The sequence below is a fragment of the Actinia tenebrosa genome, unplaced genomic scaffold (genome assembly GCF_029948245.1).
Source record: "Actinia tenebrosa isolate PJP-AT-01 unplaced genomic scaffold, QUT_ActTen_1.0 PGA_scaffold2__45_contigs__length_23673736, whole genome shotgun sequence".
NCBI lineage: Eukaryota > Metazoa > Cnidaria > Anthozoa > Actiniaria > Actiniidae > Actinia > Actinia tenebrosa.
Window position 1 is genome coordinate 4,042,888 of NW_028292579.1, and position 23,592 is coordinate 4,066,479.

Consider the following 23,592-nt stretch of genomic DNA (forward strand, 5'->3'; position numbering starts at 1 on the left):
CATCGGTATTGCTCTTTCTTCGTGCGGAGATGAATATTTAGAACTACGCTATGTATTTCCACACGTGAGTGCTGATTGATATTTCCGAGTGTTTCGCCAATTATTCGCTAAATTTATAGGTTAGTTATAAAGCCGGTTTCGGATTTCGGTTGTTTTGAGACGTGTCGCTCGAAATGCAGCCAGAGACAAATATTCATAAGCGTCGATATGCTGATGTGACAAGCAACAAAGACAAACATGGTTGAACACTGAAGTACCAATGGATTCTCTGGAGACTCGGAAACATAGAAGATAGAATTCAAGGTACGTTAGTAGCTCAGTCATGTGTTTATCATTGATGTTTTATATGAATACAAGGAGGTATGCAATGGCGTTTTGTCCCATCACCTGCTCAAATTTAGTGAGATGGTGGATCACCATGCCCTTTTATTTGCCTGATCCTTTTAGATCAAAGAATTCATTTTCCGTTCACGCACAAATCAGTGTCAATAACGTCACGTTAAACTACGCTCTCAACACATCCAAAAATAAAAAGATCACAAAGCAACTAGGGGAGACCTAGCCAACGTCACCATGTGCGCATCGTAATTCGGCAGCCACGAATTTGCCCGTTTTTGACCTACATTGGCAGTCTAAAGCTGGATATTCAGTCTGTTGACAAGGCTGTAGCCACAACCATCAGTAAAGCTGCATGCATTAAATTCAAAAGATTTGATCAGGGTCAGTAACACAGCTTTAAAACTATAGTTATCGACGAACTCCAAAGCACTTCTGGCTGGAGTCCATGTTCTTCATCAGGGCAGTTATAACGTAAACCGTATCATAAAAATCACGAAAACTCTAAAACGAGTCACTCCTTTGATGATTTCTGAATGGGATTAACTAGTTTGTTTTTGAATTGCCTTTTAATCATAAAACATAAACTATTTACGTGTGTCGTAAGAGATTATGTCCACCATCAGTCACATTGGTGGTCAAAAGGTCTTCCTTGAGTTACAGTCAACTGATAAGACATTTCGAGTTAAGTATTTTGCACATAATCAAACTCTGATAAGATAAGTAGTTGCCTTGTATGGAACCGCTTTATTGCATGCCGATAAAATATAAAGATTTGAATATAGGGTTATTGCATTTGAGGTCTTTTTCAGAATACTCCCTTATCGACCTACGATCTCTTACGTGTTTTATTAGCATTGTTTTCCGTAGTTGTCTAGTGTTTGTTCTTCTAATAGGTCTATATTTACGTTATTTATTTACTGTCCTCAAAAATGTCTGCAAAAACCATGTGGTCATTTAATTATTTTTAGTAGTTTCCTGCAAATATTATTCTTTTTTTGTATATACAACTGATATCATTAAGATGGCTGGCGTATGTGCCTCTACAATCAGTGATCGACTTCTGCATGGATTATTTTAACAGGCTTTCATTGGTGCTTCATAGCAAAAGGATTACGGGTGACCCATTGTTACTGAATCACAGGAGCTATTTCATTTTTCCGTCCTCACCAGCATGAGCCTTTCATCAAGACAGCATCTTTTCCTGTCCAAATTTCTCATCTGTGAGTAATAACTGTATTTTCAAAAATCACAAGGGAACTTAAATTTTCCTTATCGATCGTGGAAAGATGTTGCGTGACATCAATTATGAAGTGCTGTTTCATTATTCGAGTCTAAAAGGTTTTCATATTTAACTTAGACTTCATGATATCACTTTCTTGGCAATACAAGAAATATTTGTTTGCATATTTGTTGCTCAGTTTAGGACATTTGGGTTTCTTTAATCCATTTAGGATGACTGAGCAATCGATGTTGCTTGGGCTTCTTCGGCTTACCGCATGACGTAACAGAATGTACTGGATCCAGGCTATTTATAAAGATGTACACTTCCATACGAAACAAACAAAGGACATAATTTTAAAAGCTTCCTTTTTTCTACCTAGTGTTTTTTTAAATGTTTAATAGAGATAACGCGCTTTCATCTCTGATCCAGGAAGTTCCTGACATCTTCGAACTGAAACCGGCGTCATAGTAGACGAGAAGACTTTTTAATGCATTTATAGACTGCTTTTCTCATGATTTCAGGAAAAAACTTTTGTTTTAAATTTTTTCGTGGGCATAAGCAATTCTTAAGGATTTTTTTCGAAAGCTGATAAGCTGCCAATGCTATATTCAATGCCAAACATCGATCTTTCCTTCCATGTAAATGTAACGAAGCTCTTTTTAATAACTGAAAAATATCACTGAATTGCTAAAAGGCTATCAATTTTTTTATTGAAGAAGGAAAAGGAAAAATACCGTCGTAAAAAATTCCAGTTAGGGTGAAGTTCACTTGCCTGTGAGAAAAATGGCGACAATGTGTAAATACTTCAAATGAATATTAATTTTATGAATTCATTATCCCCTCTACGTTTTGTTGAAGCCATGTTAATTACTTTATTTGACAGGAAAGGTATAACGGTTCATTCAAATGGAGAATGTCTTGGAAAACAACAGCAAAGTCGTTTGGGATCTTTCTTGTGGTTGGTGCTCTGCTACTCATTCTTTTTCAGTGGACTTATGTGCGAAATGTCTTCCCAGGTAATATATATAAATACATATTATGTATTTAATATTTTCTAATACTATATATCTAAGCGAAAGTCTATAGTCATTCAAATATGGAAGAGCACAGGTATGAGCCTACGTTTGGCCGATCGTTTTGGCATATACTATGGAACCCCTATTAATACTAATACTCGAGATATGTTTCGTATTTCCTCTATCATAGGCTCCCATATAAGCCCCCTTATAATAAGCTTCAATTTTGATGTGCCAAAAGTGAAATAAGTCCCTAGCATCGATCTAATAAGTCCCCACCCCTAAGGAACGTTTTGGTCCTTTTCCCTTAGCAGTCGAGAATGTGGATAAAAGCTCAGCTATGAATTTACGAAGTCCAGAAAATTTATTAAGCCCCAATGAGTCCCACTTTTCCCTAGCCCCTTATAATAAGTCCCTAGTCCAACAGCACTAAATAAGAAGAAGGCCCCCAGGAGACTGGAAATAGGAAATAGGGTCATTCCATGAATGACGTTTTAATAGCATTAATGATAAAATAATATTAATGAATATTTTATCTTCCAGCAATAAAATCAACCGAATCAATTCAAAATTTAGACGTTCGTCGCAAAGTTAAGACCAGTAGAGATGTACGAGTGAGTCAAAGGAAATTACTGCAAGAATTAAAACTCGTTTTGGTGCAGAGGAAAAACACGACGGCAAGCATGGAAAGTTGGAAAAAGAAGAAAAAACAAATATGCGGTGTAAAATGGCAAGATAAATATAAAAAACTTCATCAAGATATTCTAGAGTCAAGGGTTCCTCCAAGATATTTGGTGTTTAATTGTGGTGGCGTTGGTTACGGATGCGGTGGCTATGGCAACCGAATTAATGGTATCACCTCGTTACTTTATTTGGCTGTATTAACTAAACGTGCGCTTTTAATCGACTGGAAATCAAATATTTCTATCACGGAATACTTCTCACCCAAGAACATTAAATGGGATTTCTCTCAAGCAAAATTACGAGGGCTTAAATCACGGCACCATTTCTGGGGGAAAGGTTTTCACAAGAATGTACCCATTGAGACTGTGCGACCGGGATATACTTTTGATGAAGTAATCAAGTGGTTACTAAAAACCGATCTTGAGCATTACTTTGATCATGAAGTAGAGTACATTAGCACTCAATGGTACTTTGCTCCAGCTATACGTCGGAGTAAATACCTTGGTAAAACAGCTAGAGACGTGACAACAAAACGACGAGGCCACCGGTACTCCTTGATAGGATGCGCATTTGACTTCTTATTCCAGCAAACTCCAATGTTCAAAAAACTTTTGAGTAAAACTCGAAAGTCCTTGAATTGGAAATCTGGGATCCCTAGGATTGGTATTCACTTCCGTGCTGGTGATGTTCCAGCGTTTCGTACTAACAAGAAATCAAAAACACCAATATATTCAGCCTTGGAGCAATTTTTTCAATGCGCGAAAAAGTTGGAAAGGCTGTTTAAGAAAATCGATCCTTCGCTTGACACTTCTTCTATAGAATGGTTTCTGGCCACTGATACCAAAGAGGTTAAATACTACGGAGAGAAAAAGTATCCAAACAAAGTCACGTACCTTGATATCAAAATAGAACATATCTCTATGTCCGACCCCTCCCGTCTTGGGATAGAAGGGGTGCTCTTAGACAATGCTTTGCTTGCTGAGTGTGATATTCTTATCATGTCAGATAGCTCGTTCAGTCGCGCTGCACTCGGTATGGCGTTTCATTCACTTATCGTTAATGCTTTTGGAGACAACTGTAAATATTGAGAACAGGGGTGAATCAGTTGATAAGCGTGTATAAGATGTCTATACTTCAATTCTACACCCTTTTTGTTTTCTCTCCAATCGTCAGTGTAACTCAAAGATACTATCGTCAGTGTAGCTATAAAGCCCTTACACTAATAGTCCCTTTCACAGTTCCCTGCGCCATCTTGAAAGGTAGTCGTACCTTTGCATCGAAGCGAGACGAACGGCGAGCTTGCAATGATAGAGACATGTGAATAATTGTCCAAGGTGTTAAAAAAGGTCTCTATCATTGCAAGCTCATCGTTTGTCTCGCTTCGATGCAAAGGCACTGCTTCTTTCAAGATGGCTCAGGGAACTGTGAAAGGCGACTATTTTCTATCCCTTTCTTTTGATGATTAAAGTCTATATTGATATTTAAATTTTTTTCGCTTTTGTCCCCAAGGATGGGATTTAGTATAAGAGGGGAAAATTATCTTTATGATTTACCGGGATGTATGTAGCTTATTGCTCTATTCTCGCGTATGTAGCGCAGACAAAGCACACTGATGATGAGAGTAAACGTGCGCATTGTCGGCTAACGCTTCGTGGCCAAAATGAAAAGAACCAATTTAAAACCAGAAATAAACTACAGATAAATAAAGAGATACAAACTTAATTTCTATTAAATATTTTCTTAAAATTAAATGGTTGTCTATGTAAAGTCTTTTTTCATTTGGACGCAAGCGAGGACTTTAATAAAGAGCCAGAAATTAATTCTGAGGGTTAGGACACAGGGAAAGTTAAGTTCTTCTTTTGAGATTTGTTTTCGTTTTTAATAAAATTAAAAATAATAAGTTTGATGTTAAACGCGGGAAAAAAGGCATTTACAACGAACAAACATACAGAAAACTAACAGACAGTCAGCTACTACCCCTCAAATTTCTCAAGCTTGGAACCTGTGTACTCCAAACAGATGAAGCCTGGGTACGAGTTTGGAAAGTCAACAGCCGAGCAGCTGTACAGGTCAAGTGTCAGCAAGTGCTGTTTTGTGTGAACAATTTCATAGAAGATAGAGCTTTATTTTCAACAGTTGGGTATTGAGATACTTTGTATTGGGTTTGGCAAAGTGCTCTTGGAAGAAGAGAACGGCATGAAGGTAGGTTATGAAGTTATTTGTAAGAAAACTCTCGACTTTTTACTCCGTTGGTAAAAGTGCTTCCAGTTCACCAGTTTACATAAACTTTTAAGTTAAATTAGGCAGACATACTTATCCGTTTGATCGTAATGAGCTTCAAAGATAAAATTAGCGAATTAAATTACTGATAAATTCATAACTATGAGATTATGTAATGTTTTATTCACGATTTCGAAGTTTTTGCTCTACAACCAGAATATAACCACAGGAAGCCCACTTACGTAAGTTAACCTTCAATCTTATTTTGCATTGCTTAGCAATGAAATGTTAAAACAATGCTGCTTAATGTTCTTAAAATAAGTTTTAAACTTAAAAACTACATATATTACCCTTATGCATAAAAGTTATGCTTGGGCTACCTGTGGTTACATTTCTTTGCCTTAACAAATGGAGATGTGGATAACTCAAGGAAAATAAAGGAAAACTCCGCACATTTTCGTTATTTGAGATAAATATTACTGCCCGGTTCATGTAGACTACAATACCAAAATAGGTCAAAAGCACCAATACACTGACACAAAAAAATTCAAAAACGCAACCAGTGGAAACTGTTACGCCACGTCTGAAAGGATCCAGTCGATGATGCATAGATAATTATTATGCCTCCAGATTGGGATAGGCTGTTGAACCGTGATACAATCCCCTACTCTTACACGAATAATTCAACAGGTTCTTTTATGTCCCCACATACTGAATATACTACTACTATACTACTGAATAATGAAATAAGCAGTTTTTCTTGGAAATCTTTATTTCAATATCTAATTCGTATGTTTCAATACGTATAATTAATTAAATTTAATTAAATTTAATGAACAAATAGAAACTGGTATAAAGATAAATAGTGTTTTCAGTGTTACACTAGCCACTGTCATTACTGATGTCAAAGGCTTTGACAGCAGCCATAGTCTTTAGGTATTTTCTGTGTGTCCTCGACGCTTTCCCTGCTTCGTCCATCATCTTTGTTGCCTGTTCCATAAGCTCATCTAGTTTTGTCTTTTTTCCTGACTTCCTGAATAAATATTAAAAGCTGGCAAAAGCAAGATAAGAGCAACATTTAGCTAAGATAAACCACATTCCATTTGCTAGATGTGTAAAATCATACACTGTTTAATTATTTCTGCTTGTCATAGAAGACAAAAAAATAATATTCACAAGAGAATTTGATTTTCTGATTGGTTATTAAGGACATACAATCACAACGAAATATGTCACACGCAACAATATGAAGATAGTGTTCAGTGACCTTCAACATGGACTACCTTCCATTTCCAGAATTTATAAATGTAATTTCTACAGCAATTGTTTTTTTGATCAGGATTCTTGATCAGTATGCCGAAAATGAATTGCTTATTCCTCAACTGCCCATGCAGAATTTGATATTTGGGATAATATTACTTCTCAATGTGTTATCAATGCAGTCACACATCCCAGTACAGTCAGTCATCAGAGCCCTTTTCCTAATTCTAATTCGTGGCCTAAGACAAGAAGTATGGCCTCCTTTAGCCGAATACTCGACTCAATTTTGGACATTGACTGGAGAAACACCCATGAGCTTGGCCAGTATAGTCAACCGAGTTGCACGAGATGTGGTGTATTCATAATCCTAGGCAACCAAGGCAAAGAATTAGAGAAACTAGACCACCTGTGCTTAGCTTGAGAGATCGGATTTTGATGCTATTCATTTGGCTTCGTTCATATCTGACATTTTCTTCTCTAGGAATCATGTTTGGTGTAAGTGAGGCCACTGTAGCAGAGACTATACACACCGTTCTTTTTGATAGTTCTATTGCATTATGAGAGGCTTTATGTGAGATGGAATACTCAACAATCTTGGAACAGTCTGCGCAATACCTTTCCTGACTTCCCAAATGTTGTTGGGATAATGGATGCCACTCCCATTTGCATTAATAGGCCACAAGGAAACTTACAGCGAATGTACTATAGGAGAGATCGTTGATTCCATTTCATAAACTGGCAGGTGATAATAGATTGTGATGGGGTTTTCAGGTATGGTCAAGCAGGATTCATGGGACACCTGACGGATTCTGCCAGTTCCCACATGATGCCTCAAATTGGATATAAATGCTCTCTTTGTCTTCACCCACTTCTTGTACCATTTTCTAGGCGAGATGGGAGAAGACTCAATGCAGCGATGCAAATATACAACCAGCTACTGTCTTGTTATCGAGTGCGGGTTGAACATAGAATACATGATCTCAAGATATATCGATGCGTGTCCAGTCGTTTTCGACTTAGGCGTTATAGACTGTGTGCAGTTACTAACTTAGTGATGGCCCTTAGAAATAGAAGACGACGTCTCATTCATTTAACTGAGAAATCTTTAATAGCTCATTTGGGTCGGATTCATAAACTATCACATATTTGGTTAATGTTTTCAGTAAGTTCATCATCAATAAAGATATTTTCCTAGTTTGTACAAATTCGACATGCATACAAATACAATACTAAGTGTGGCGGTCCCGACCCTAATTAACTAGAGACGTTAACAGAGGACCACAAGTTTATCAGTTGAATTACTGTCAAGTGTTATCCTCTATAAACAAAGTTAATTAATTAATTAATTAATTAAATTACATAAATGCGAAATTTTGCCCTTTGTATTTCACATGCGAAAAACAAAGGATTCGAAAGAACAGAAAGAACTCTAATACAAAACTTTTAAATTTACTTTAAGCTCAAAAGATTATATATTCAATTAAATCTTATACCGCCTAAACGGATTTAAATTTATCATCGAAATGCAGCTAAAAGCAAGCTGAAACCACAAAAGTATTTACGGTAATACTTATCTATTATTCAACTATTTTTCCATCATTGACAAGCTTGTAAGGTTCAGTCCTGCTGAATGCTGCTCTCTGGCCATTTCTTCTTGCTTCTAACTTTTTTGGAATAAGCGGTTTCCACATTTCCAAAACTTTTCTTGGGAGATCAACTCCAATTCCAAAGCCATCTTTCTTATCAAGAAGGGAACGTTTTGAAAAGACGAATTCTCTTTCGGGGAAACGAAGAAAGCGTGCAATAATAAGCCTCGGTTTTCCAGGAACTTTTCTTCCAACACGGTGAACTCTTTGAAATTCTACTGAATAAGCATCTTTCATCTCTAACCTGTGACGGATTTGGGGGGTTCATTGAGTGCAAATGAGCCATCCCCCCCGGCTGGTACCTTGGATTTTTTATATTTTTTAAATAGGTTATATAGGTTAGATAGGTTATCCTTATCAGGAGCGCCCCTAGGCCAGTGATGTGCCTCATGGGAAAAATGATGATGCAAGAGAACGTTATTGTTGTGCCGAGATTTGCAAAAATGAACCCCCTCCCCCCCCCCCCCCCCCTTAAAGTCCTGGATACGCCACTGCTAACTGTGAACCAAAGAATTCGTAAAGAACCCCTTTCGTATCCTCATGGTCTTCTTCTGGGATGCCGTAAAAACGAAGATTTTCTCGGCGGTTGTACGTCTCATAATCTAACAACTGTTTTTCAAGCTTATTTATTTCTTCCTTACAAGAATCATTGCTTCTTTCATTACGTCTTGTCTCCGCTTCTAAAGAGCTGCCTAAGAACTGTACACTCTTCTCTAGCTCACTTGTAGTTTTGGCACTTTGACCAAACTCAATTTTGAGACCACTGATTTCATTCTGCATCTGAGATATTGTAACGTTAATCAGACTTACAGAATCCTGCAAACTTTGGATCTGGGTCGTAATGGTTTCAAGTTTTTCTAATTTTGAAATTATCATATCCATCTTAGAAGCAAACGTTTGAGCCATATCCAAAGCAGAGATAACCTCGTCCGTTGCAACTGCTGCACTGGCGTCTCCTGTTTGCTCGTCACTCGAGTCCTGTTCCTGCTCTTTTTGCCTCTTCAACTCTGGCGACGCAGTTGTTTCAGTTGAACTTGTTGAGCTTATACTGCCCCTGACCTTTCTTTTAGGGAATAAAGTGGATTGCATATTTTTTGTAATAGTACACAATCAATTTACAGCTTTATGCTGCTGGAGCTCCAAAAAAACGTGTTCACTCCTTCATAACTCGACCCAGTCCTCCTCCCTTAACAAATAGGCTATATTTTAGGCAAATATTTTGTGGATCAGTTGACATTTTGTTCCACTCACTCATCCATGAGAAAATCTGAGAAGTAGTCAAACGAATACTTTCAGTGCTATTTTATTAACCTACCCACCCTCACCCCCACAGTAAACACATAAGAAGCACACTACATATACCATCGTGCTTGGATCGTACTTTTTTCAAAACTGTGGTCCCTGTTGATTGATTCATTTCTAAATTTACCAAACTGTTATAAGATTTTTTTTTTTTTGGTAGTTTTTAATTCATCATAGTTCAAAACTTTGTCATATTAATTAAGCTGTCATTACTTAATATTTATTTTTTGGACAGTTTTTAATTTATCATGATCAAAGTCTCATTCATATTAATTAAATCTTGGGCCTTTTTTATTGTTGAAATTCTTTGTTTATTTATTTATTCTAATTCAATTTTGATTTGAAAAGGTTAAAGTCTGGATTAGAAATACTTCATGGTGTTTTAAATTAATAATAAATAAAGTTTTCTTATTACTTTTTCAAAAAGAGGATATGGCTCAGTTCAAATTAAGTTTTATCTAAGCTCTTTATACCAGGTGACATCAGTATACTTAATAACTTAACTGTTGTTCCAAAACTTTCGCTCGGTTTCTGCCACGCGAGTGTCAAGAACAGTCTTTCTTTCATCCTTTTTTCTCTCTTTTTTATCATTATCCAAGTTCCTATGGATCTACACATATCATTACTGTAGAAGGTAAATCTATTCTGCAGCCACAAAGCAATGTTAAGCTTTCAACTCAGTTTCAACTTTCAAGTAAACACCCCTGACTTCGTATGAAGAAACCATGTATGATCCGAGCAAATACAAACTCGAATTTATATCCAAAGAGAAAGCCATATTTTGGTTGGCCAGTTTTACCCTGATGAGTTTTCTCATCGTTGCTCTAAACCTTGCCACCATTCTTACTTTCGTGTCCAACAGATACCTTCGACGTCGTAGCGTTTATTGCCTGATCAACTTAACCATTGCCGACTTACTGTACGGTATTACAGGGGCTGTCTATGGCTTCTGCGTCTATGGCTTTATCTCAATGAATCTAGACATGGATCCAACGTTTTCCATCTTTGTTTTCTTATGTATAGCGTGCACCTTTTTGGCTTCTGCACTTTCTTTAGCGATCGTGTCACTAGAGCGAGTTTGTGCTTTTTTCTTTCCATTTCGACATCGTGTGATAAGACAAAGAGTATACATTGGCGTATTTGTTGTCAGTTGGGTGATAGCTATCATTGCTACTTGGGTTTTTAAGGTTTTATCAAACCCGTCTGCCTTGATATTATTTTATTTCGTTGTGACTCTATCAGTCATTATCATTTTTTCTTCGTATGCCGCTATTTTCATCAAATTGAAGAAAAACAGTCCACAAGAATTCCAAAACCAGACATCTTTTTCTCAAAGAAGGCAAATCCAGGAGAAAAAGTTAGCAAAAACACTATTCATTGCTACTGCGTTGTCTATTATCACTTGTATGCCTTATGTTGCCTATCGATTCTCGTATCTTCACATGAACCAAGATACTTTGTTGCTTACGCACCCAAATGTCTACTCCCTCATGTATATATTTCAAAGAATGAACTCAGTGGTCAACCCAATTGTATATCTCTTCAGGATGAGAGATTTCAGAAAAGCCTTGTTTCAAGTAGTATTCAGATGTTCCTGTACTAGTAGAGTGAACGCATATCCAGTTGTACACCGCAACGAGATCATTTAATGGTCCTAGTTTTACGAAGGTAGCAATTTGAAGTTTTATAGTTTTTCGCTTCTTTCCATGGAAAAGTACGACAGTGCCTTCATCGTTAAGCTGCCATGCATCTTGACTTTTTTGCGATTATTATTATAAAAGATCTTATGTAGTGTTTGAACATTTCCGCTGTCCAGTACGTTTCCGTTCGGTTACAATATGCTTGAGTGCCTCTTTTCCTTGCCGTCATATTTACTACTATCTTTCCATGGACTTTCAAGTCAGTAAGGTAATTCCAATTCCCCGCCCTGAAATCGAAATTTCACAGATACAATCGCTATAGTAGTCTGGAAAGGCTGGAACATTGCTTATAACCCATTGAAATTACTATGGTTATGAACTGATTTTCTACCATGGGATTATTTCGGACAACGATGGAAAAGCAATATTCGTGAAGATTATAATCGGATGATGACGAACAAGGGTTGCACTTTCGCGATCAGTTGCAATTGTTATGACGTAGATAATGACGACTTTAATTTGATATTGATAAAAATAATCTAGTCTTTTAACGTCAACACTTGAAAATCGCACTTTTAAAAAGTCAAGAAGACTTTCAAGACTGAAAAATTATAATATTTGGTCCAAGGTCAACCAAAATTCAAAAATACTGTTAGAGATTTAAACAAAGAAACCTGCGCAGAACATGCGTACGAGAATTAGAATACGCCCAGGGTGTCTGTTCCTCTACAAAATAGATAACTTGGCGCAGCAATGTCTAAGTTTGTTCTGATCATTAATAGCGAGCCAATCAGTGCAGCGCACGAGTGGTATTCGTTCTTCAAATTCCAAACAAATAATGTATAAGTGTACAGTTTGCCATATATTAAAAACGTAAAAATATTACATAATACCTACTTGCAAGAAGGTTGTCATGCAAGAATAGAACATTTGTAATGTAGTGAAGTAGTGATTTAGTAAATTTACCGATTATGAATAAGTATCACTGACGTCAGACTTGGGTCACCCAATCAGATCATAGTAACAGATCAGAAATGCCAGGCAGCGCTAGAATCGGCGTAGTTTTAGTGTGAGTTTTCCTAGTCTAAAGGGAAATCCTTTTAGTATTGTTATTATGTCAACCTATCTGTTTACTGCATGATAGCCACAATGTTACACGAGCAGTAACGTACAAAAACAAATACTGATCTTATTTTTTATTTATTCATTTTCGTTTTAACTTTAAAATAATTCTTCATCTGCCTGCCGGTTACATCATGTCGTCCAAAATTATCTTTTTCTTACTGATGAATTCGAGCCTGACGTCAATGATAATTTATTCCTAATCGATAAAATTATAACTAAATCACTGAATTTACTAAATTACAAATGTTCTATTCTTGTATGACAACCTTCTTGCAAGTAGGTGTAATATAAAATATAAAATAAAGTGATAAACGTTTTGAAAACACTTTGACGTTTCATCGTTAGCTTAACACCATTATCAAGTCAAATGAAAGTAAAAAAGATAACTGTAGAAATAGTTGCAAAAAAAGAACAACAATAGCGTAAAAGATTAGATCCTTTGCAAAAATGGCGGCCGAAACTTGAAATGAGTTAAATTAAAAGACCAATAACAGCACTAGAAAGAGTACATTTACTTTAGTAATCCTACAAAATCCTCCTTTAGTTGAAAAATGATAAATTTACCGACGTTTATGTCTATCTATGTCTGGGGTATACGCTATACCTCCAGACATACAAACGTCTGTATTTTTTTAATCATTTTTCAATTAAAGTTTTCTCTACCGATGTAACACCTGACATAATAAATCGGTAAATCTTCGTAGAAAGGCTAAAGTAAAGGAGCTCCTTTCTCACTCATTTCAATTATTAAGACTCATTGAAATTTGCGGTCGCCTTTTTGGCAAAGGGCATATGCCAAACAAAGAGTTTGACAAGACAATTATTCTGAACGTTCAGGCTTGGCATAATTCTACTATAATATACCACATAGTATTGCCTCGTATTCCTGCTGTTACTGTTATTTGTATCTATATACATCATATATACGCCGATAATGATGCCAGTGATTGTACCTACGAATGTCTGATGATAATGATCATTATCAACCGATTAAATCTCTATAGCTTTACTAAAGCATATTACTCGAGCAGCTGTTTTACTGAAAAAGTACTTCCTATGTGACCGATTTGTTTTTCTAGAATGAACTATGTAATGTATTTTCATTTCTGAATTTTATTGTATATATTATATATTTGTATAATGTATATTTATTGTTGTAATGCGCTTTTTTTATCATCATATGCTAAAAAGCGCAATAAAAATTAATAAATTATTTATTATTATTATTATTATTATTATTATTATTATTATCAGCAGTAAACACGTTTGAATGCTAATTAGGTAAGCTAGATAGGGCGTAATTTCGTAACCTACCAGCATGACAGGATTAATAATATATACAATCACTTAAAACCAATTATTAATGTTCTTAAGATGCAGTTTAAATACTTGGAATGTTTGAAATGTCCTTAAGATGTGATTAATTTGAATGTTCTTGCAATGTTCACTGTGCAGCTTAATACCGCTTTCTGCATTCTGAGTAATACATCTTTGTATCTTGCTCCAAAGATATTCTTCATCTCAGGCTCCATCTCTTTAGACCATCCTCCAAGAGCGTCCAAAATGAGGTTCACTTGCAAGATCGTGTATCCTGGGTGTTGTTTTGTGAGCTCAAGTCTAAGTGCTCCATACTTCTTCGTCTTCTCTTTGTCTTTCTTTTCTCGGTTGTTAACCCACGGACAGCTCATTTCCACCATGAGTACTTTCTTGTTATTGTGGTCGATGAAACGCGCGTCCACACGGTTAGATCGTACATACATGTGGTCAGCATATACAGGTACATCCCAGTATGCTTCAGCGTCAGTTGATTTGTAGAGTGGTTTGGGTTTGACATCAGAAAACCATGGGGGTGTACTATCAGCCAGTTTGAGATCTCTTAGCATCTCAAAGAAAAACACTTTCAAAGCAGCGTTGTGTCTATCCAGGTACTTGGACTGTGCAAGAGACGGACATCCAGCCAGTACATGTGCCAGACATTCGGAACCCTCGCTGCACATTCTGCATGTGACATTATTCTTGTCTGTTGTTCCCGTCTTGTAGGCGGAGTAGACTCTCGTTGGGGTTAGCTGTTCGTACAATTCCATAATGCCTGCAACACAATGGGTAGGAGCGCTTACCCACTTGTTAAGCCATGCAAAGCAGCCTTCTTTATTATTATTATTATTATTATTATTATTATTATTATTATTATTATTAAAAAAACGATAAAAAATAAAGCAACACTTCCTTTGGCTGGGGTTGAATTTCTTTCAAGAGGTGCGCACTTGACCCAGTCTGCCGGTCCATCAATGTTTTTGAAACTGGATCTATACGGGTGATAGGGAAGTTGAAGCAAGCGTTAGATGTCATTGGGGATCAAAATACGAGGGAAAAAAGCGATGGACTAACTATTCAAAACAAGGCCACATTAGTTACCAAAATCATTCATGACATTGAATTGATGAACTGTTTTGTCGATAAAACATTTTACTTTTCTTTAATATAAATAGTGGAAATTTGAAGCCACATAACGTCAATGATTATGACAAAAAAGTAAAAACCTTGTGTACGCTATTTGCATAGGTTTGTACCGCTTTGATTAGCTAAAGCAGAAATGTGCCATTAATCCCTTCGAACTGGCACTTCCGTGGTGTAGTACACCTTATGATAACACACTGCCAACAGATGCTGAACCAACGAATTACGTTCATGCGACTTTAAATAGATTCATATAGCATTCTGTGGAACTACGACTCCACAAGTACCCACGCTATAGGAGACTGATTAATGCCAAGAACCAGACTGCGTCGCACTTTCCATAAACTGGGACTAATCAGGTAGCAAGCAGAATTCTTTGGTGAAGATTAGATTACAGGTAAGACTTTCTGCTTCTATGAAAATTTACAACTGTCATAAGGATTACTTGAAAGGGTGCTACGAAGAAAAAATGGTTTATAGCGTTCTGAAAAACTATCGATGAGTTTTATGTTTAAGGTATTGTGTTTAATATCGTAATATTTTTTTTTAATTTGACTTTCACCACGATAAGAAATAGAAAGTTGATTGAAAATGAATAATATTTCTGTTAATATCTTATACAAGATTTTTGTCAGCAATTACTTCACAGAATTTGGAATGCCTGACTGCTAATTACAACCCATTTTACCATTCAGTCTACACCATCGCCTAATAAAGGATAGATAAAGGTTAGCAATTTGCAGTCGAAAAGTCCCGCTCCTCCTACACATTACCCTCAGTCGTGAGACAATTGACGAGTATTATTTATTTCATTTTCGTTTTTACAGAGCTACCAAAATTCTAAACAAGGGACTTACCAAAGAAGAGAAATAACACTAGACTATCAGGGCCTTACTGAATCTGACTGACAATGACTGGTAGCAAAAATGCAAGCAACTACTTCTATGAGGCCGATTTTACAAAGGAAAATGCTATTTTCTGGATTATCCTGTACGCTATTCTTGGTTTTCTTATCATCACTTCGAATCTTGCCTCTATAACTACCTTCGTCATTAACAGACATCTTCGTCGTCATAGTGTGTACTGCCTGATTAACTTAGCAGTGGCCGACATGACTTACGGGGGCTTTGCAACAGCTTATCAAATATGTTTTATTGGATTCTTTTTTTTAGGCTACAACTTAGATTTAGATCTTGTATTTGGAACTATTTTGGTGGCTGGTACGGCGCATGTGTTGTTTACTTGTCTTCTCTCTTTGGTTCTTGTTTCTCTTGAACGTGTTTACGCAACGTTCTTTCCTTTCAGGCATCGAATAATACGTCTAAGGACATACATTTTTCTCTTTTTCATAACCTGGATATCACCTCTGCCGGTGTACTTTTATAAATACGTCCCTCGTGAAGTCATGACCAATATCTGCATCATTTTCCTGATCTCTCTCATCATCATCATTGTTTCCTACGCGTCAATCTTCGTCAAGGTAAAACGTCAAGACCAACTTGTGCATCAGCATAATCACCTGCAAGCAGACATACATAGAATACAAAGACGCGAACGAGAATTGGCCAAGACCTTATTCATCGTCACAGTCATATCCCTATTGACATGGCTGCCATACATCATCATGTACATTCTTCCTCAGAGGATATACCACGATCTTCCTTTTAACGTTCGGTTCCTGTTCGCTTGGATACAGCCAGTCAACTCTTTAGTCAACCCAATGCTCTATGTCTTGAGACTGAAGGATTTTCGCAAAGCTTTTTTCCAATTGTTGACTAAATGCTCAAGTGTTCGTGCGGTTGGTTTTCCTGAAGATGCTCTTCATCATGAACCTGCTATAGCACTCGCCATTGTGTCTGAAAGAGTAAACAGATGCTAGCAGCTTGGACAGATAAATATCATAGGTTTTCTAAGTACCCTCGATATTTTTTTCCGGCCCACTTTTTTTGTCTTATAAGGCCGAAAATAGTGCTTTTCTAGGGCTGCACTTATGTTTTGAACGTCATACTGAGAAACACTTTTCTATTTATGATTTCTTTATATTTTGATTGAGGGTCACGAATTATCTTCCGAAAACTGCAATACAGCGTCAGACAACGATTCTTTAACTGGAAATTAAAAGAATTCTCCAGCCACACTCTCCAAAGAATAAACAAACAGTTCCCCTTTTGTAGTTATTAAAAACTGTCTGCTCAGTAAATAAACACTCTAAGATTTACATTGAACTTGAGAATGAAGTCATGAGAACATCAATATTAAATTTCTTCTTTAGCGTCTGTTTTTCTTGTGAAACAGCTTTATTGTCTCAGCCATTTCTTTTGTTTTTCTAATGTCCCATTTAGTAGGTATTTTAAAAGCCTTGTTTCCATAAATCTTATAGGATTTCCATGTGTTTTGAACAGTTTATGTGATGCTATGCTGTCATGAGGATGATGTATAAGGACTGTGCGAATTAAGAAACTATTTCCTTTCTTCTCAGAGAGCATCATCAAAACATTGGTATTTTTAGATTTATTAGTTCACTTGTTGTCTAGGTTGATCTTAGTTAAGCTTATTATCTGTGCTTAGATACCAAGCACCCTTTTTTAAAGAAAGGTTATCTCTTACCAAGAGAGCATATTTGCTCTTACTGAATAGTAAATAGTGCATTAAAAGATTGAAAGTAAAGGAAATGGGCCATTTTACTTGAGGCGAAATGTTTTCCTATCCAAATGGAAATAATACTAAGGGGAATGACACATGGCGTGAAGCAGACGAAATAGCATTCAATGTCAGCTGAACTGATAATATTAATCTGCTTTTGCGGCATGGGAAATAAACATATTTTTTGTGCCTTAATGTTTTCTGTCTAAAATACGAAAAATCATATTTGTTACTCAAAGGCCATGCTCCATATTCCAATCAAAATGGAGCTACGAGTCTGAGTACATTACAGTTTGCAGCGTGCCAATCAGTCTCTTACATCTTATTTTTCAGTTCTCTGACCGATAAAGTTTTTTGAAATATAGATGTATCGATAAAATTGAAAATTTGAAGGTTTAAACGGGTCAGGGGCGTATCCAGGGGGACGGGAAAGGGGGGGAGGGGTGGAGGGCGTCCTACGGTGCACCGGACACCCCAGCTAACGCCGTAATTACTCTTCGACAAAAAATAGATATATATGACCGAAGGGAAAAAAGTCGATTAGTCCACTGGATAAATTTTAATGTCAATTATCCCACTGGTCCGAACACATTTTAATGTACTTAGTTGAGTGCATGATGGACCGGATTTCGAAACGTGAGAAACGTTACTGATCGTTTTTGTATGTAGTCAACCGATACGCATTATCACTTGAGCGAAGCGAGTGTTAGGTTTCAACCGCTTTTTAAAGCGTGAATCCTAGGTGAGCAGTGGTAATCCATATAAATCTTTTTAACGAGTAAAGCTAAAAATAGAAGGGAGTAAGTTGGTAGGGTGAGAAAGGTAGAATTTTAAAGTTTAATTCAATCCGGCAACTGAGGGGAAAAAAAGACATCTGCCTCCACTGAAATCTTTGTGGTTCTGCATAAATAGAAGAGAATTTCATTAAACCAACAAGGGTAAAACTGTTTGCACTTAAAGAGGGAAGAAGGTTCAATAGAAAATACTTTGTTCTATAACCACTTTTCTTTACTACGCACTCGTTTCGAGTCTAGACTTCCTGTGCGAAGTGCAAGGTATTAGATCTCCTGTTGTTACTGTGAAATACTCAGTGGAAGAGAGTAGAAAGAACTGTCATTAGGTCTATAGATCACTACCGTTTCGTCTTTACCCTCGCTGATCACAAATTACGTGCCTGCAGTCTTTTGAGACAGCGGTCACGTCATTGTTAAAGTGCTTATAAGCCTTTGCACAATATTTTCAGAATTGATTCTTTAGATAGTGAACAGTTGATTGTGAAAATAATTCGTCATTTGAATGTCGGGTCTTTGAGATACGAAGGTTTATATTTCCAATATGTTAATGACGTAACATATGGGGTCATTTAATATACAACACTGCACTCGTTCTGGATTACTGTATTTTAAAAGCATCACCCTTTTACTCGTGACCACGTAAAAGGTTCTTACAAATTTGCTTTCAATAAATATCCAGCGTTCAATATTAAAAGTTGCCACAAAATAACTCAAATCCCTTATGTGGGCGAGCTCTAACAATTTATTTGATCGACGGAAATGTATTGCCCGATCCCCATACACCTTTTCTTAGTACGTTAAACAGGATGCATTATGGTCTAGCTTCAAAACAACACCATATAAGGCAGACCATTTTGCACCGCCTTCGCTACAGCAGTTTTCGTATGACTGTAAAAAGCTCAGTGACGTAAGCGTGCCGTGCCGTGAAACTAATGTTCTCTAGAATTTTAATTGACTGAGTTTTTTCTTGCGCTATTTGATTGGTCTGGCAGTGCCGTGACCAGGGCGTGACGCCGAGTACGTGCCGTGTTCATGCCGTGTTCCGGGCATTTGATTGGATGGGGAGTAAATTTTCGAGCAATGTTATTTGGTCTGGCATATTCCTTTGCTGTGTCACGTCCGTGTTTGTGCCGTGAGCTTTTCACAGTCATACGAAAACTACTATATATCAAAAAAGTTCTATGTCGCGACTGTTGTCTCGATCATATTTACACACTTTCTCTCTTTAATTTTTAATCAGATTTATACCAATAGATATAAATCACAGACTAAGACTTACTAATACCTAAGATGGAATTCTTACTACTGCTTGTGACATCAATTTCGGCCAGATATACAGAGTGTAATTGAAGTGACGTCAAATTGTCTTTTGGGGTTTATGCAAAAACTGCTTATATGGGTGTCACTAATCTGTCGTCGTCTCTCATGAATGCAAGCTCGGGATCGTATTTCCGAAGCTTGGCTTAACTGCGTATGGGAATTGCATGAATTTCTGCCCACTTTGCCAAGTTCGTTTTACTCCGAGTTCATTGTTAAATATTTGAATTTCCAGGTACTAACAATTATAATTTCCTTATTCTTAGGATGAATGCGCTGCTACGGCGTTGTCTGTTACCACTGTGCAGTTCGTGCCCGAGGTCTGACATTCCAGTCTCAGCTGATCCGCATATGTGAGTTGCGTTTGTTTGATGTGTTGTTCTCTCCCTTGCCCTAAGGCTCTTCTCCGGGTTTTCCGGTTTTCCTCCCTCTGTAAAAATAAACTTGTGAGCTCAGTGTGGTGTGTTATATTTAGAGAATGAAGTGATAGTGCGTGTGGAGCAAGCCTCGCGGAAGAGCCTTGGAAGTATGGCTGTAAAATATAAGTTTTTAGCAGATTGGTCGATATTTATTTATATGTTATTTGGCAGTTATAAACTGAATTGCGCAGCTATAATTTAAAATAAAATACAAACTACTAACTATGTAAAAACGTTATCGAGTTTTATCTTTTGAATTAAATAGACTTACATTCCTACAAATGACGCAACACTTTTAGCATTTGTGTCATTCTTTACCATAATTAAAAGTGAATTAGGTATTGAAAATATAATCAACTTTTAAGTTATCCGGGAAATGATTTAAATTGGACAGAGCCCACGCATCCTCAACTGGTCTAATAAGAATTACTTCCGTGAGAATATTCCTCATTTCAAAATTATTATAGTATTTTATACCAATTAGAACTGAGATTTAATCACACTTATAACTGATTGGCTGACGGACGTATTATCATGCATGTCATCAGATAGACAACCATAGAGACAAGCCAAATAAATAAATAAAATAAGATGAAACGATGCCATGGCCCTTCTTTTAATTACAGTAAATATTCAGCCAATCAGCTCCATTGGTTTGGAATTTGAATGTATCATATTTCAATACCTTATAACTTGTAATTTATTGAGGATTTGATTGGTTAGGCAAGGTAAATTAATCGTCCTTATTGGTTTACTTGGCTAAACCAATTGGAAATTCTGTATCCTCCGTCATTAGCCTGTTCCTTTTAAAATTTGCTCGGTTCTTAAAGTTACTGATGACGATTTCTTGTCTCCGACGAACGCAAATCATACATGAAAATGACGAACGCAAATCAAGCTTTAACAAGAGATTTGTCTACTTATGTTTCATTCACAGTGGATAATAGGTTTCGTTATTGTTGGTATCCTGATCGTGGTTTTGAATCTTGCTACAATTTTAACATCTGCCATGAACAGTCATCTCCGCCGTCGTAGTGTGTACTGCCTGATTAACTTGGCTGCAGCCGGTATGATTTACGGAGGATTCGGTTCTGACATTTCTCACGATATCTTTCTAAAGGCCCTGTTGCACGTTGAAACTTTTAGGTGCAACTTGTGTGCAACGGCATTGCGAGACAAGTTTCACAGGGGTGTTATGCTGCGCAATTTCGTCCTGAAACTTGTTCGCGACACAAGTTTCGGTTACAGAAGTAGAAAGAAGTTCTACTTTTCGTGAAACTTTCTCGCGGAAGTTACACAAAGCTGGTGTGTTACACGGTGCAATTGCTTCTGAAACTTGTCTCGCAACGCTGTTGCACACAAGTTTCACCTAAAGATAGCAACGTGTAACAGGGCCTTAACTCAGCCCTGGACTTCAATGTTTTTCTCGGTCTGAACATTGTTGCAATACTTTCCTTAATGGCTTCTGTCTTAGCATTGGCTGTCGTTTACATGGAAAGGGCGTTTGCTACTGTCTGTCCTTTCCGACACCGATCTTTTATAGTCTTACCATGTATGCTGTTAGCTATTCTGTGGTTTGGGTCTTAGCTTTGATCGTTTCCCTCCTGTGCAATCTCGTACCACGATCAAACGCAATCAAATAAGCCATTTTGCTTAGTACAAATTACATTACAAATATTGTTCATATTGAATATTCCTTTATAGGTGTAACAGATCTTAGTATAAATACAGGGAACTTTTGAAATTACACAATCAGTAACCGTTAAATTAATAATATTTAAGAGCTTGAACTGTTTGTTTGAATAGATATACAAACAATGCGGATAGGTAATTAACGATCTCGATGTTGAATATTTTATGTTGAATATCTTATACGAATTTTAAGTCTGTTCAAAGTCAAATTTTAAGGACGTTTAGCTATTAAGCTGCATCTGAAAATGAAATCACATTTTTACCATTTTTCTTCATTACCTTGATCTTTTTTCTTCTTTTCTTTATCATTCTCTTTTTCTTTCAATGGTTATTATTTTTCATTTTAATATGTCTTAGCCAGAAGTCAGATACCAAATGTCATACTAGATACATGTATACGAATTGTTATTGCTTAATTGATTATGTTTGGAGTTTACAGTACGAGTAGGCTTTTTAAGTCGCTGCCAAAAAATAACTATCTTTACTATTGCCGAAAGGTAGGAACTTCATATATGGTACAATATCCCCCCCCCCCCCCCCCATCAATTAATGTATTTGGTGATCCACGTGTTTTTACCATGCATAAAGTACCATACGACTAACGAAAAAGGTACAAATAATGCTTTGAGCATGCGCAGTGAATGATACTCATGTGCACCTAAAGGTAACAATTTAAACTGAACTTGCCCATGGCTTTAATCTTTTGAAGCAAAATCTAGATAATTTTCAAAGAAAAAAAACAACTAGGGAAAACACAAAAAAGCAACTACGAATCCGTGGAATGATAAAGCAATTAGTTGATCTCTCTTTTAGCAAAATATGAATATTTATCGTTTTCTTTTGCTAAGCTTGTTAAAGGCAAAAACCACATTAAACCGACTTTTATAAATAAGTCTTGGAACATAAACTTTCATTAATCGCTATATCTCAATTGCGGACCTAGGATTTTTGAAGGGTTGGGGAGGGGAGGGGGGAGGTGGGTTGGAGGGCATTGTTAGTTACTCTAAGGACAATTCATTCTTCTTGGATACAGCTGTACAAACATTTAATAAATGATTAACCAATCTGAGTGGTCGTGCTGTTTACGATATATCAGTCATTTTTTTTGAATATTAATATTATTCATTGTTTTGCCCTCAGGTACGGATTTTATGAAAAGGGTCAGTCTCATGCATGATGCTATAGAAAAATTCCCAAAAGGATGGCGTGAATGTTATACTGAATGGTGAAAAAAGGCTCACGAGATACGTGGAGGTACAGGTAATCCAAATCTGTTCGTAAAATTAAATTAGGCCGTATGTTCCTGTTTTGCATACATTTACATTCTTGCATACTTCTGAATTGTCGCGTAACACCAGCTTAATTCGCGCTTGTTACAACGATCTTCCGCATCGTAGAAATTATGATCCAAACATAGCAGAATGTTTTTTTAATCTATTTTGGAAAAAAATATATTCATAAAAAGACTTAATATAGTTTTAGGGTTACTCCCTGCTGAATTAAGCAACAACGTAAGGGGTAAAGACAATAAGATTCAAATTTATTAAAAAACGGTGCACTATATTTTATTAAATATTTATGCGTCATTGGGTGAAACCGGAAAACCTTTTTAGTCTTAGATTCTATTTATTGCGATTATTTTTATGATAAATATATATATTTCTAATTTTGGACACGACAAAGATTTGCTTTGTAATTGATGTGGCTTCAAGTTGACCAAGCTGTAGGGCAGGAACGATAGCATTGTCTTCAGTGGCATGAAGTGAGTTTTATATTCTCATGCGAGAAAATTTATTCTTTGCCCTACAAAATGACT

General features: G+C 36.6%; 6 protein-coding genes across 11 annotated transcripts in view; 4 read left to right on the forward strand and 2 right to left on the reverse strand.

The window, feature by feature from the left end:
* The first annotated feature begins 162 nt into the window (after positions 1-162).
* Positions 163-5,012, forward strand: LOC116302127 (uncharacterized). Of its 4 annotated transcripts, none has more exons than XM_031711346.2 (4): positions 163-303; positions 1,421-1,559; positions 2,445-2,577; positions 3,121-5,012. In XM_031711346.2, exons 3-4 carry the CDS (start codon positions 2,475-2,477, stop codon positions 4,347-4,349), a joined length of 1,332 nt encoding a protein of 443 aa, XP_031567206.1. In that variant the 5' UTR covers positions 163-303; positions 1,421-1,559; positions 2,445-2,474; the 3' UTR covers positions 4,350-5,012. The 4 variants fall into 4 exon arrangements, with proteins under 4 accessions (XP_031567206.1, XP_031567205.1, XP_031567207.1 ...); XM_031711347.2 differs by lacking the exon at positions 163-303 and adding an exon at positions 476-720; XM_031711345.2 differs by lacking the exon at positions 1,421-1,559 and having other exon boundaries at positions 164-303.
* Positions 5,013-5,325: 313 nt separating this feature from the next.
* The window catches only part of LOC116302115 (adenosine receptor A2b), a 29,108-nt gene continuing 10,841 nt past the window's right edge, over positions 5,326-23,592 (forward strand). The window contains exons 1-3 of one of the 2 annotated variants that reach the window (XM_089034657.1): positions 5,326-5,463; positions 19,932-20,018; positions 22,917-23,036. The gene's annotated coding sequence lies outside the window, so the exon portion shown is untranslated. The remainder of the gene's footprint in view (positions 5,464-19,931; positions 20,019-22,916; positions 23,037-23,592) is intronic. The other variant, XM_031711325.2, reaches the window with a different exon arrangement.
* Positions 8,319-9,293, reverse strand: LOC148909027 (uncharacterized). The gene is made up of 2 exons (XM_089033998.1): positions 8,880-9,293; positions 8,319-8,624 (listed from the first exon to the last, which is right to left on the reverse strand). Exons 1-2 carry the CDS (start codon positions 9,291-9,293, stop codon positions 8,319-8,321), a joined length of 720 nt encoding a protein of 239 aa, XP_088890124.1.
* LOC116302129 (uncharacterized) lies at positions 10,415-11,502 on the forward strand. The gene has a single exon (XM_031711350.2). The coding sequence runs from the start codon at positions 10,415-10,417 to the stop codon at positions 11,336-11,338; it is 924 nt and encodes a 307-aa protein (XP_031567210.1). The 3' UTR covers positions 11,339-11,502.
* On the reverse strand, positions 13,697-14,594 carry LOC148909028 (uncharacterized). The gene has a single exon (XM_089033511.1). The coding sequence runs from the start codon at positions 14,536-14,538 to the stop codon at positions 13,864-13,866; it is 675 nt and encodes a 224-aa protein (XP_088889637.1). The 5' UTR covers positions 14,539-14,594; the 3' UTR covers positions 13,697-13,863.
* Positions 15,085-17,552, forward strand: LOC116302114 (substance-K receptor-like). Of its 2 annotated transcripts, none has more exons than XM_031711321.1 (2): positions 15,085-15,308; positions 15,739-17,552. In XM_031711321.1, exon 2 carries the CDS (start codon positions 15,822-15,824, stop codon positions 16,788-16,790), a length of 969 nt encoding a protein of 322 aa, XP_031567181.1. In that variant the 5' UTR covers positions 15,085-15,308; positions 15,739-15,821; the 3' UTR covers positions 16,791-17,552. The 2 variants fall into 2 exon arrangements, with proteins under 2 accessions (XP_031567181.1, XP_031567182.1); XM_031711322.2 differs by lacking the exon at positions 15,085-15,308 and adding an exon at positions 15,577-15,639.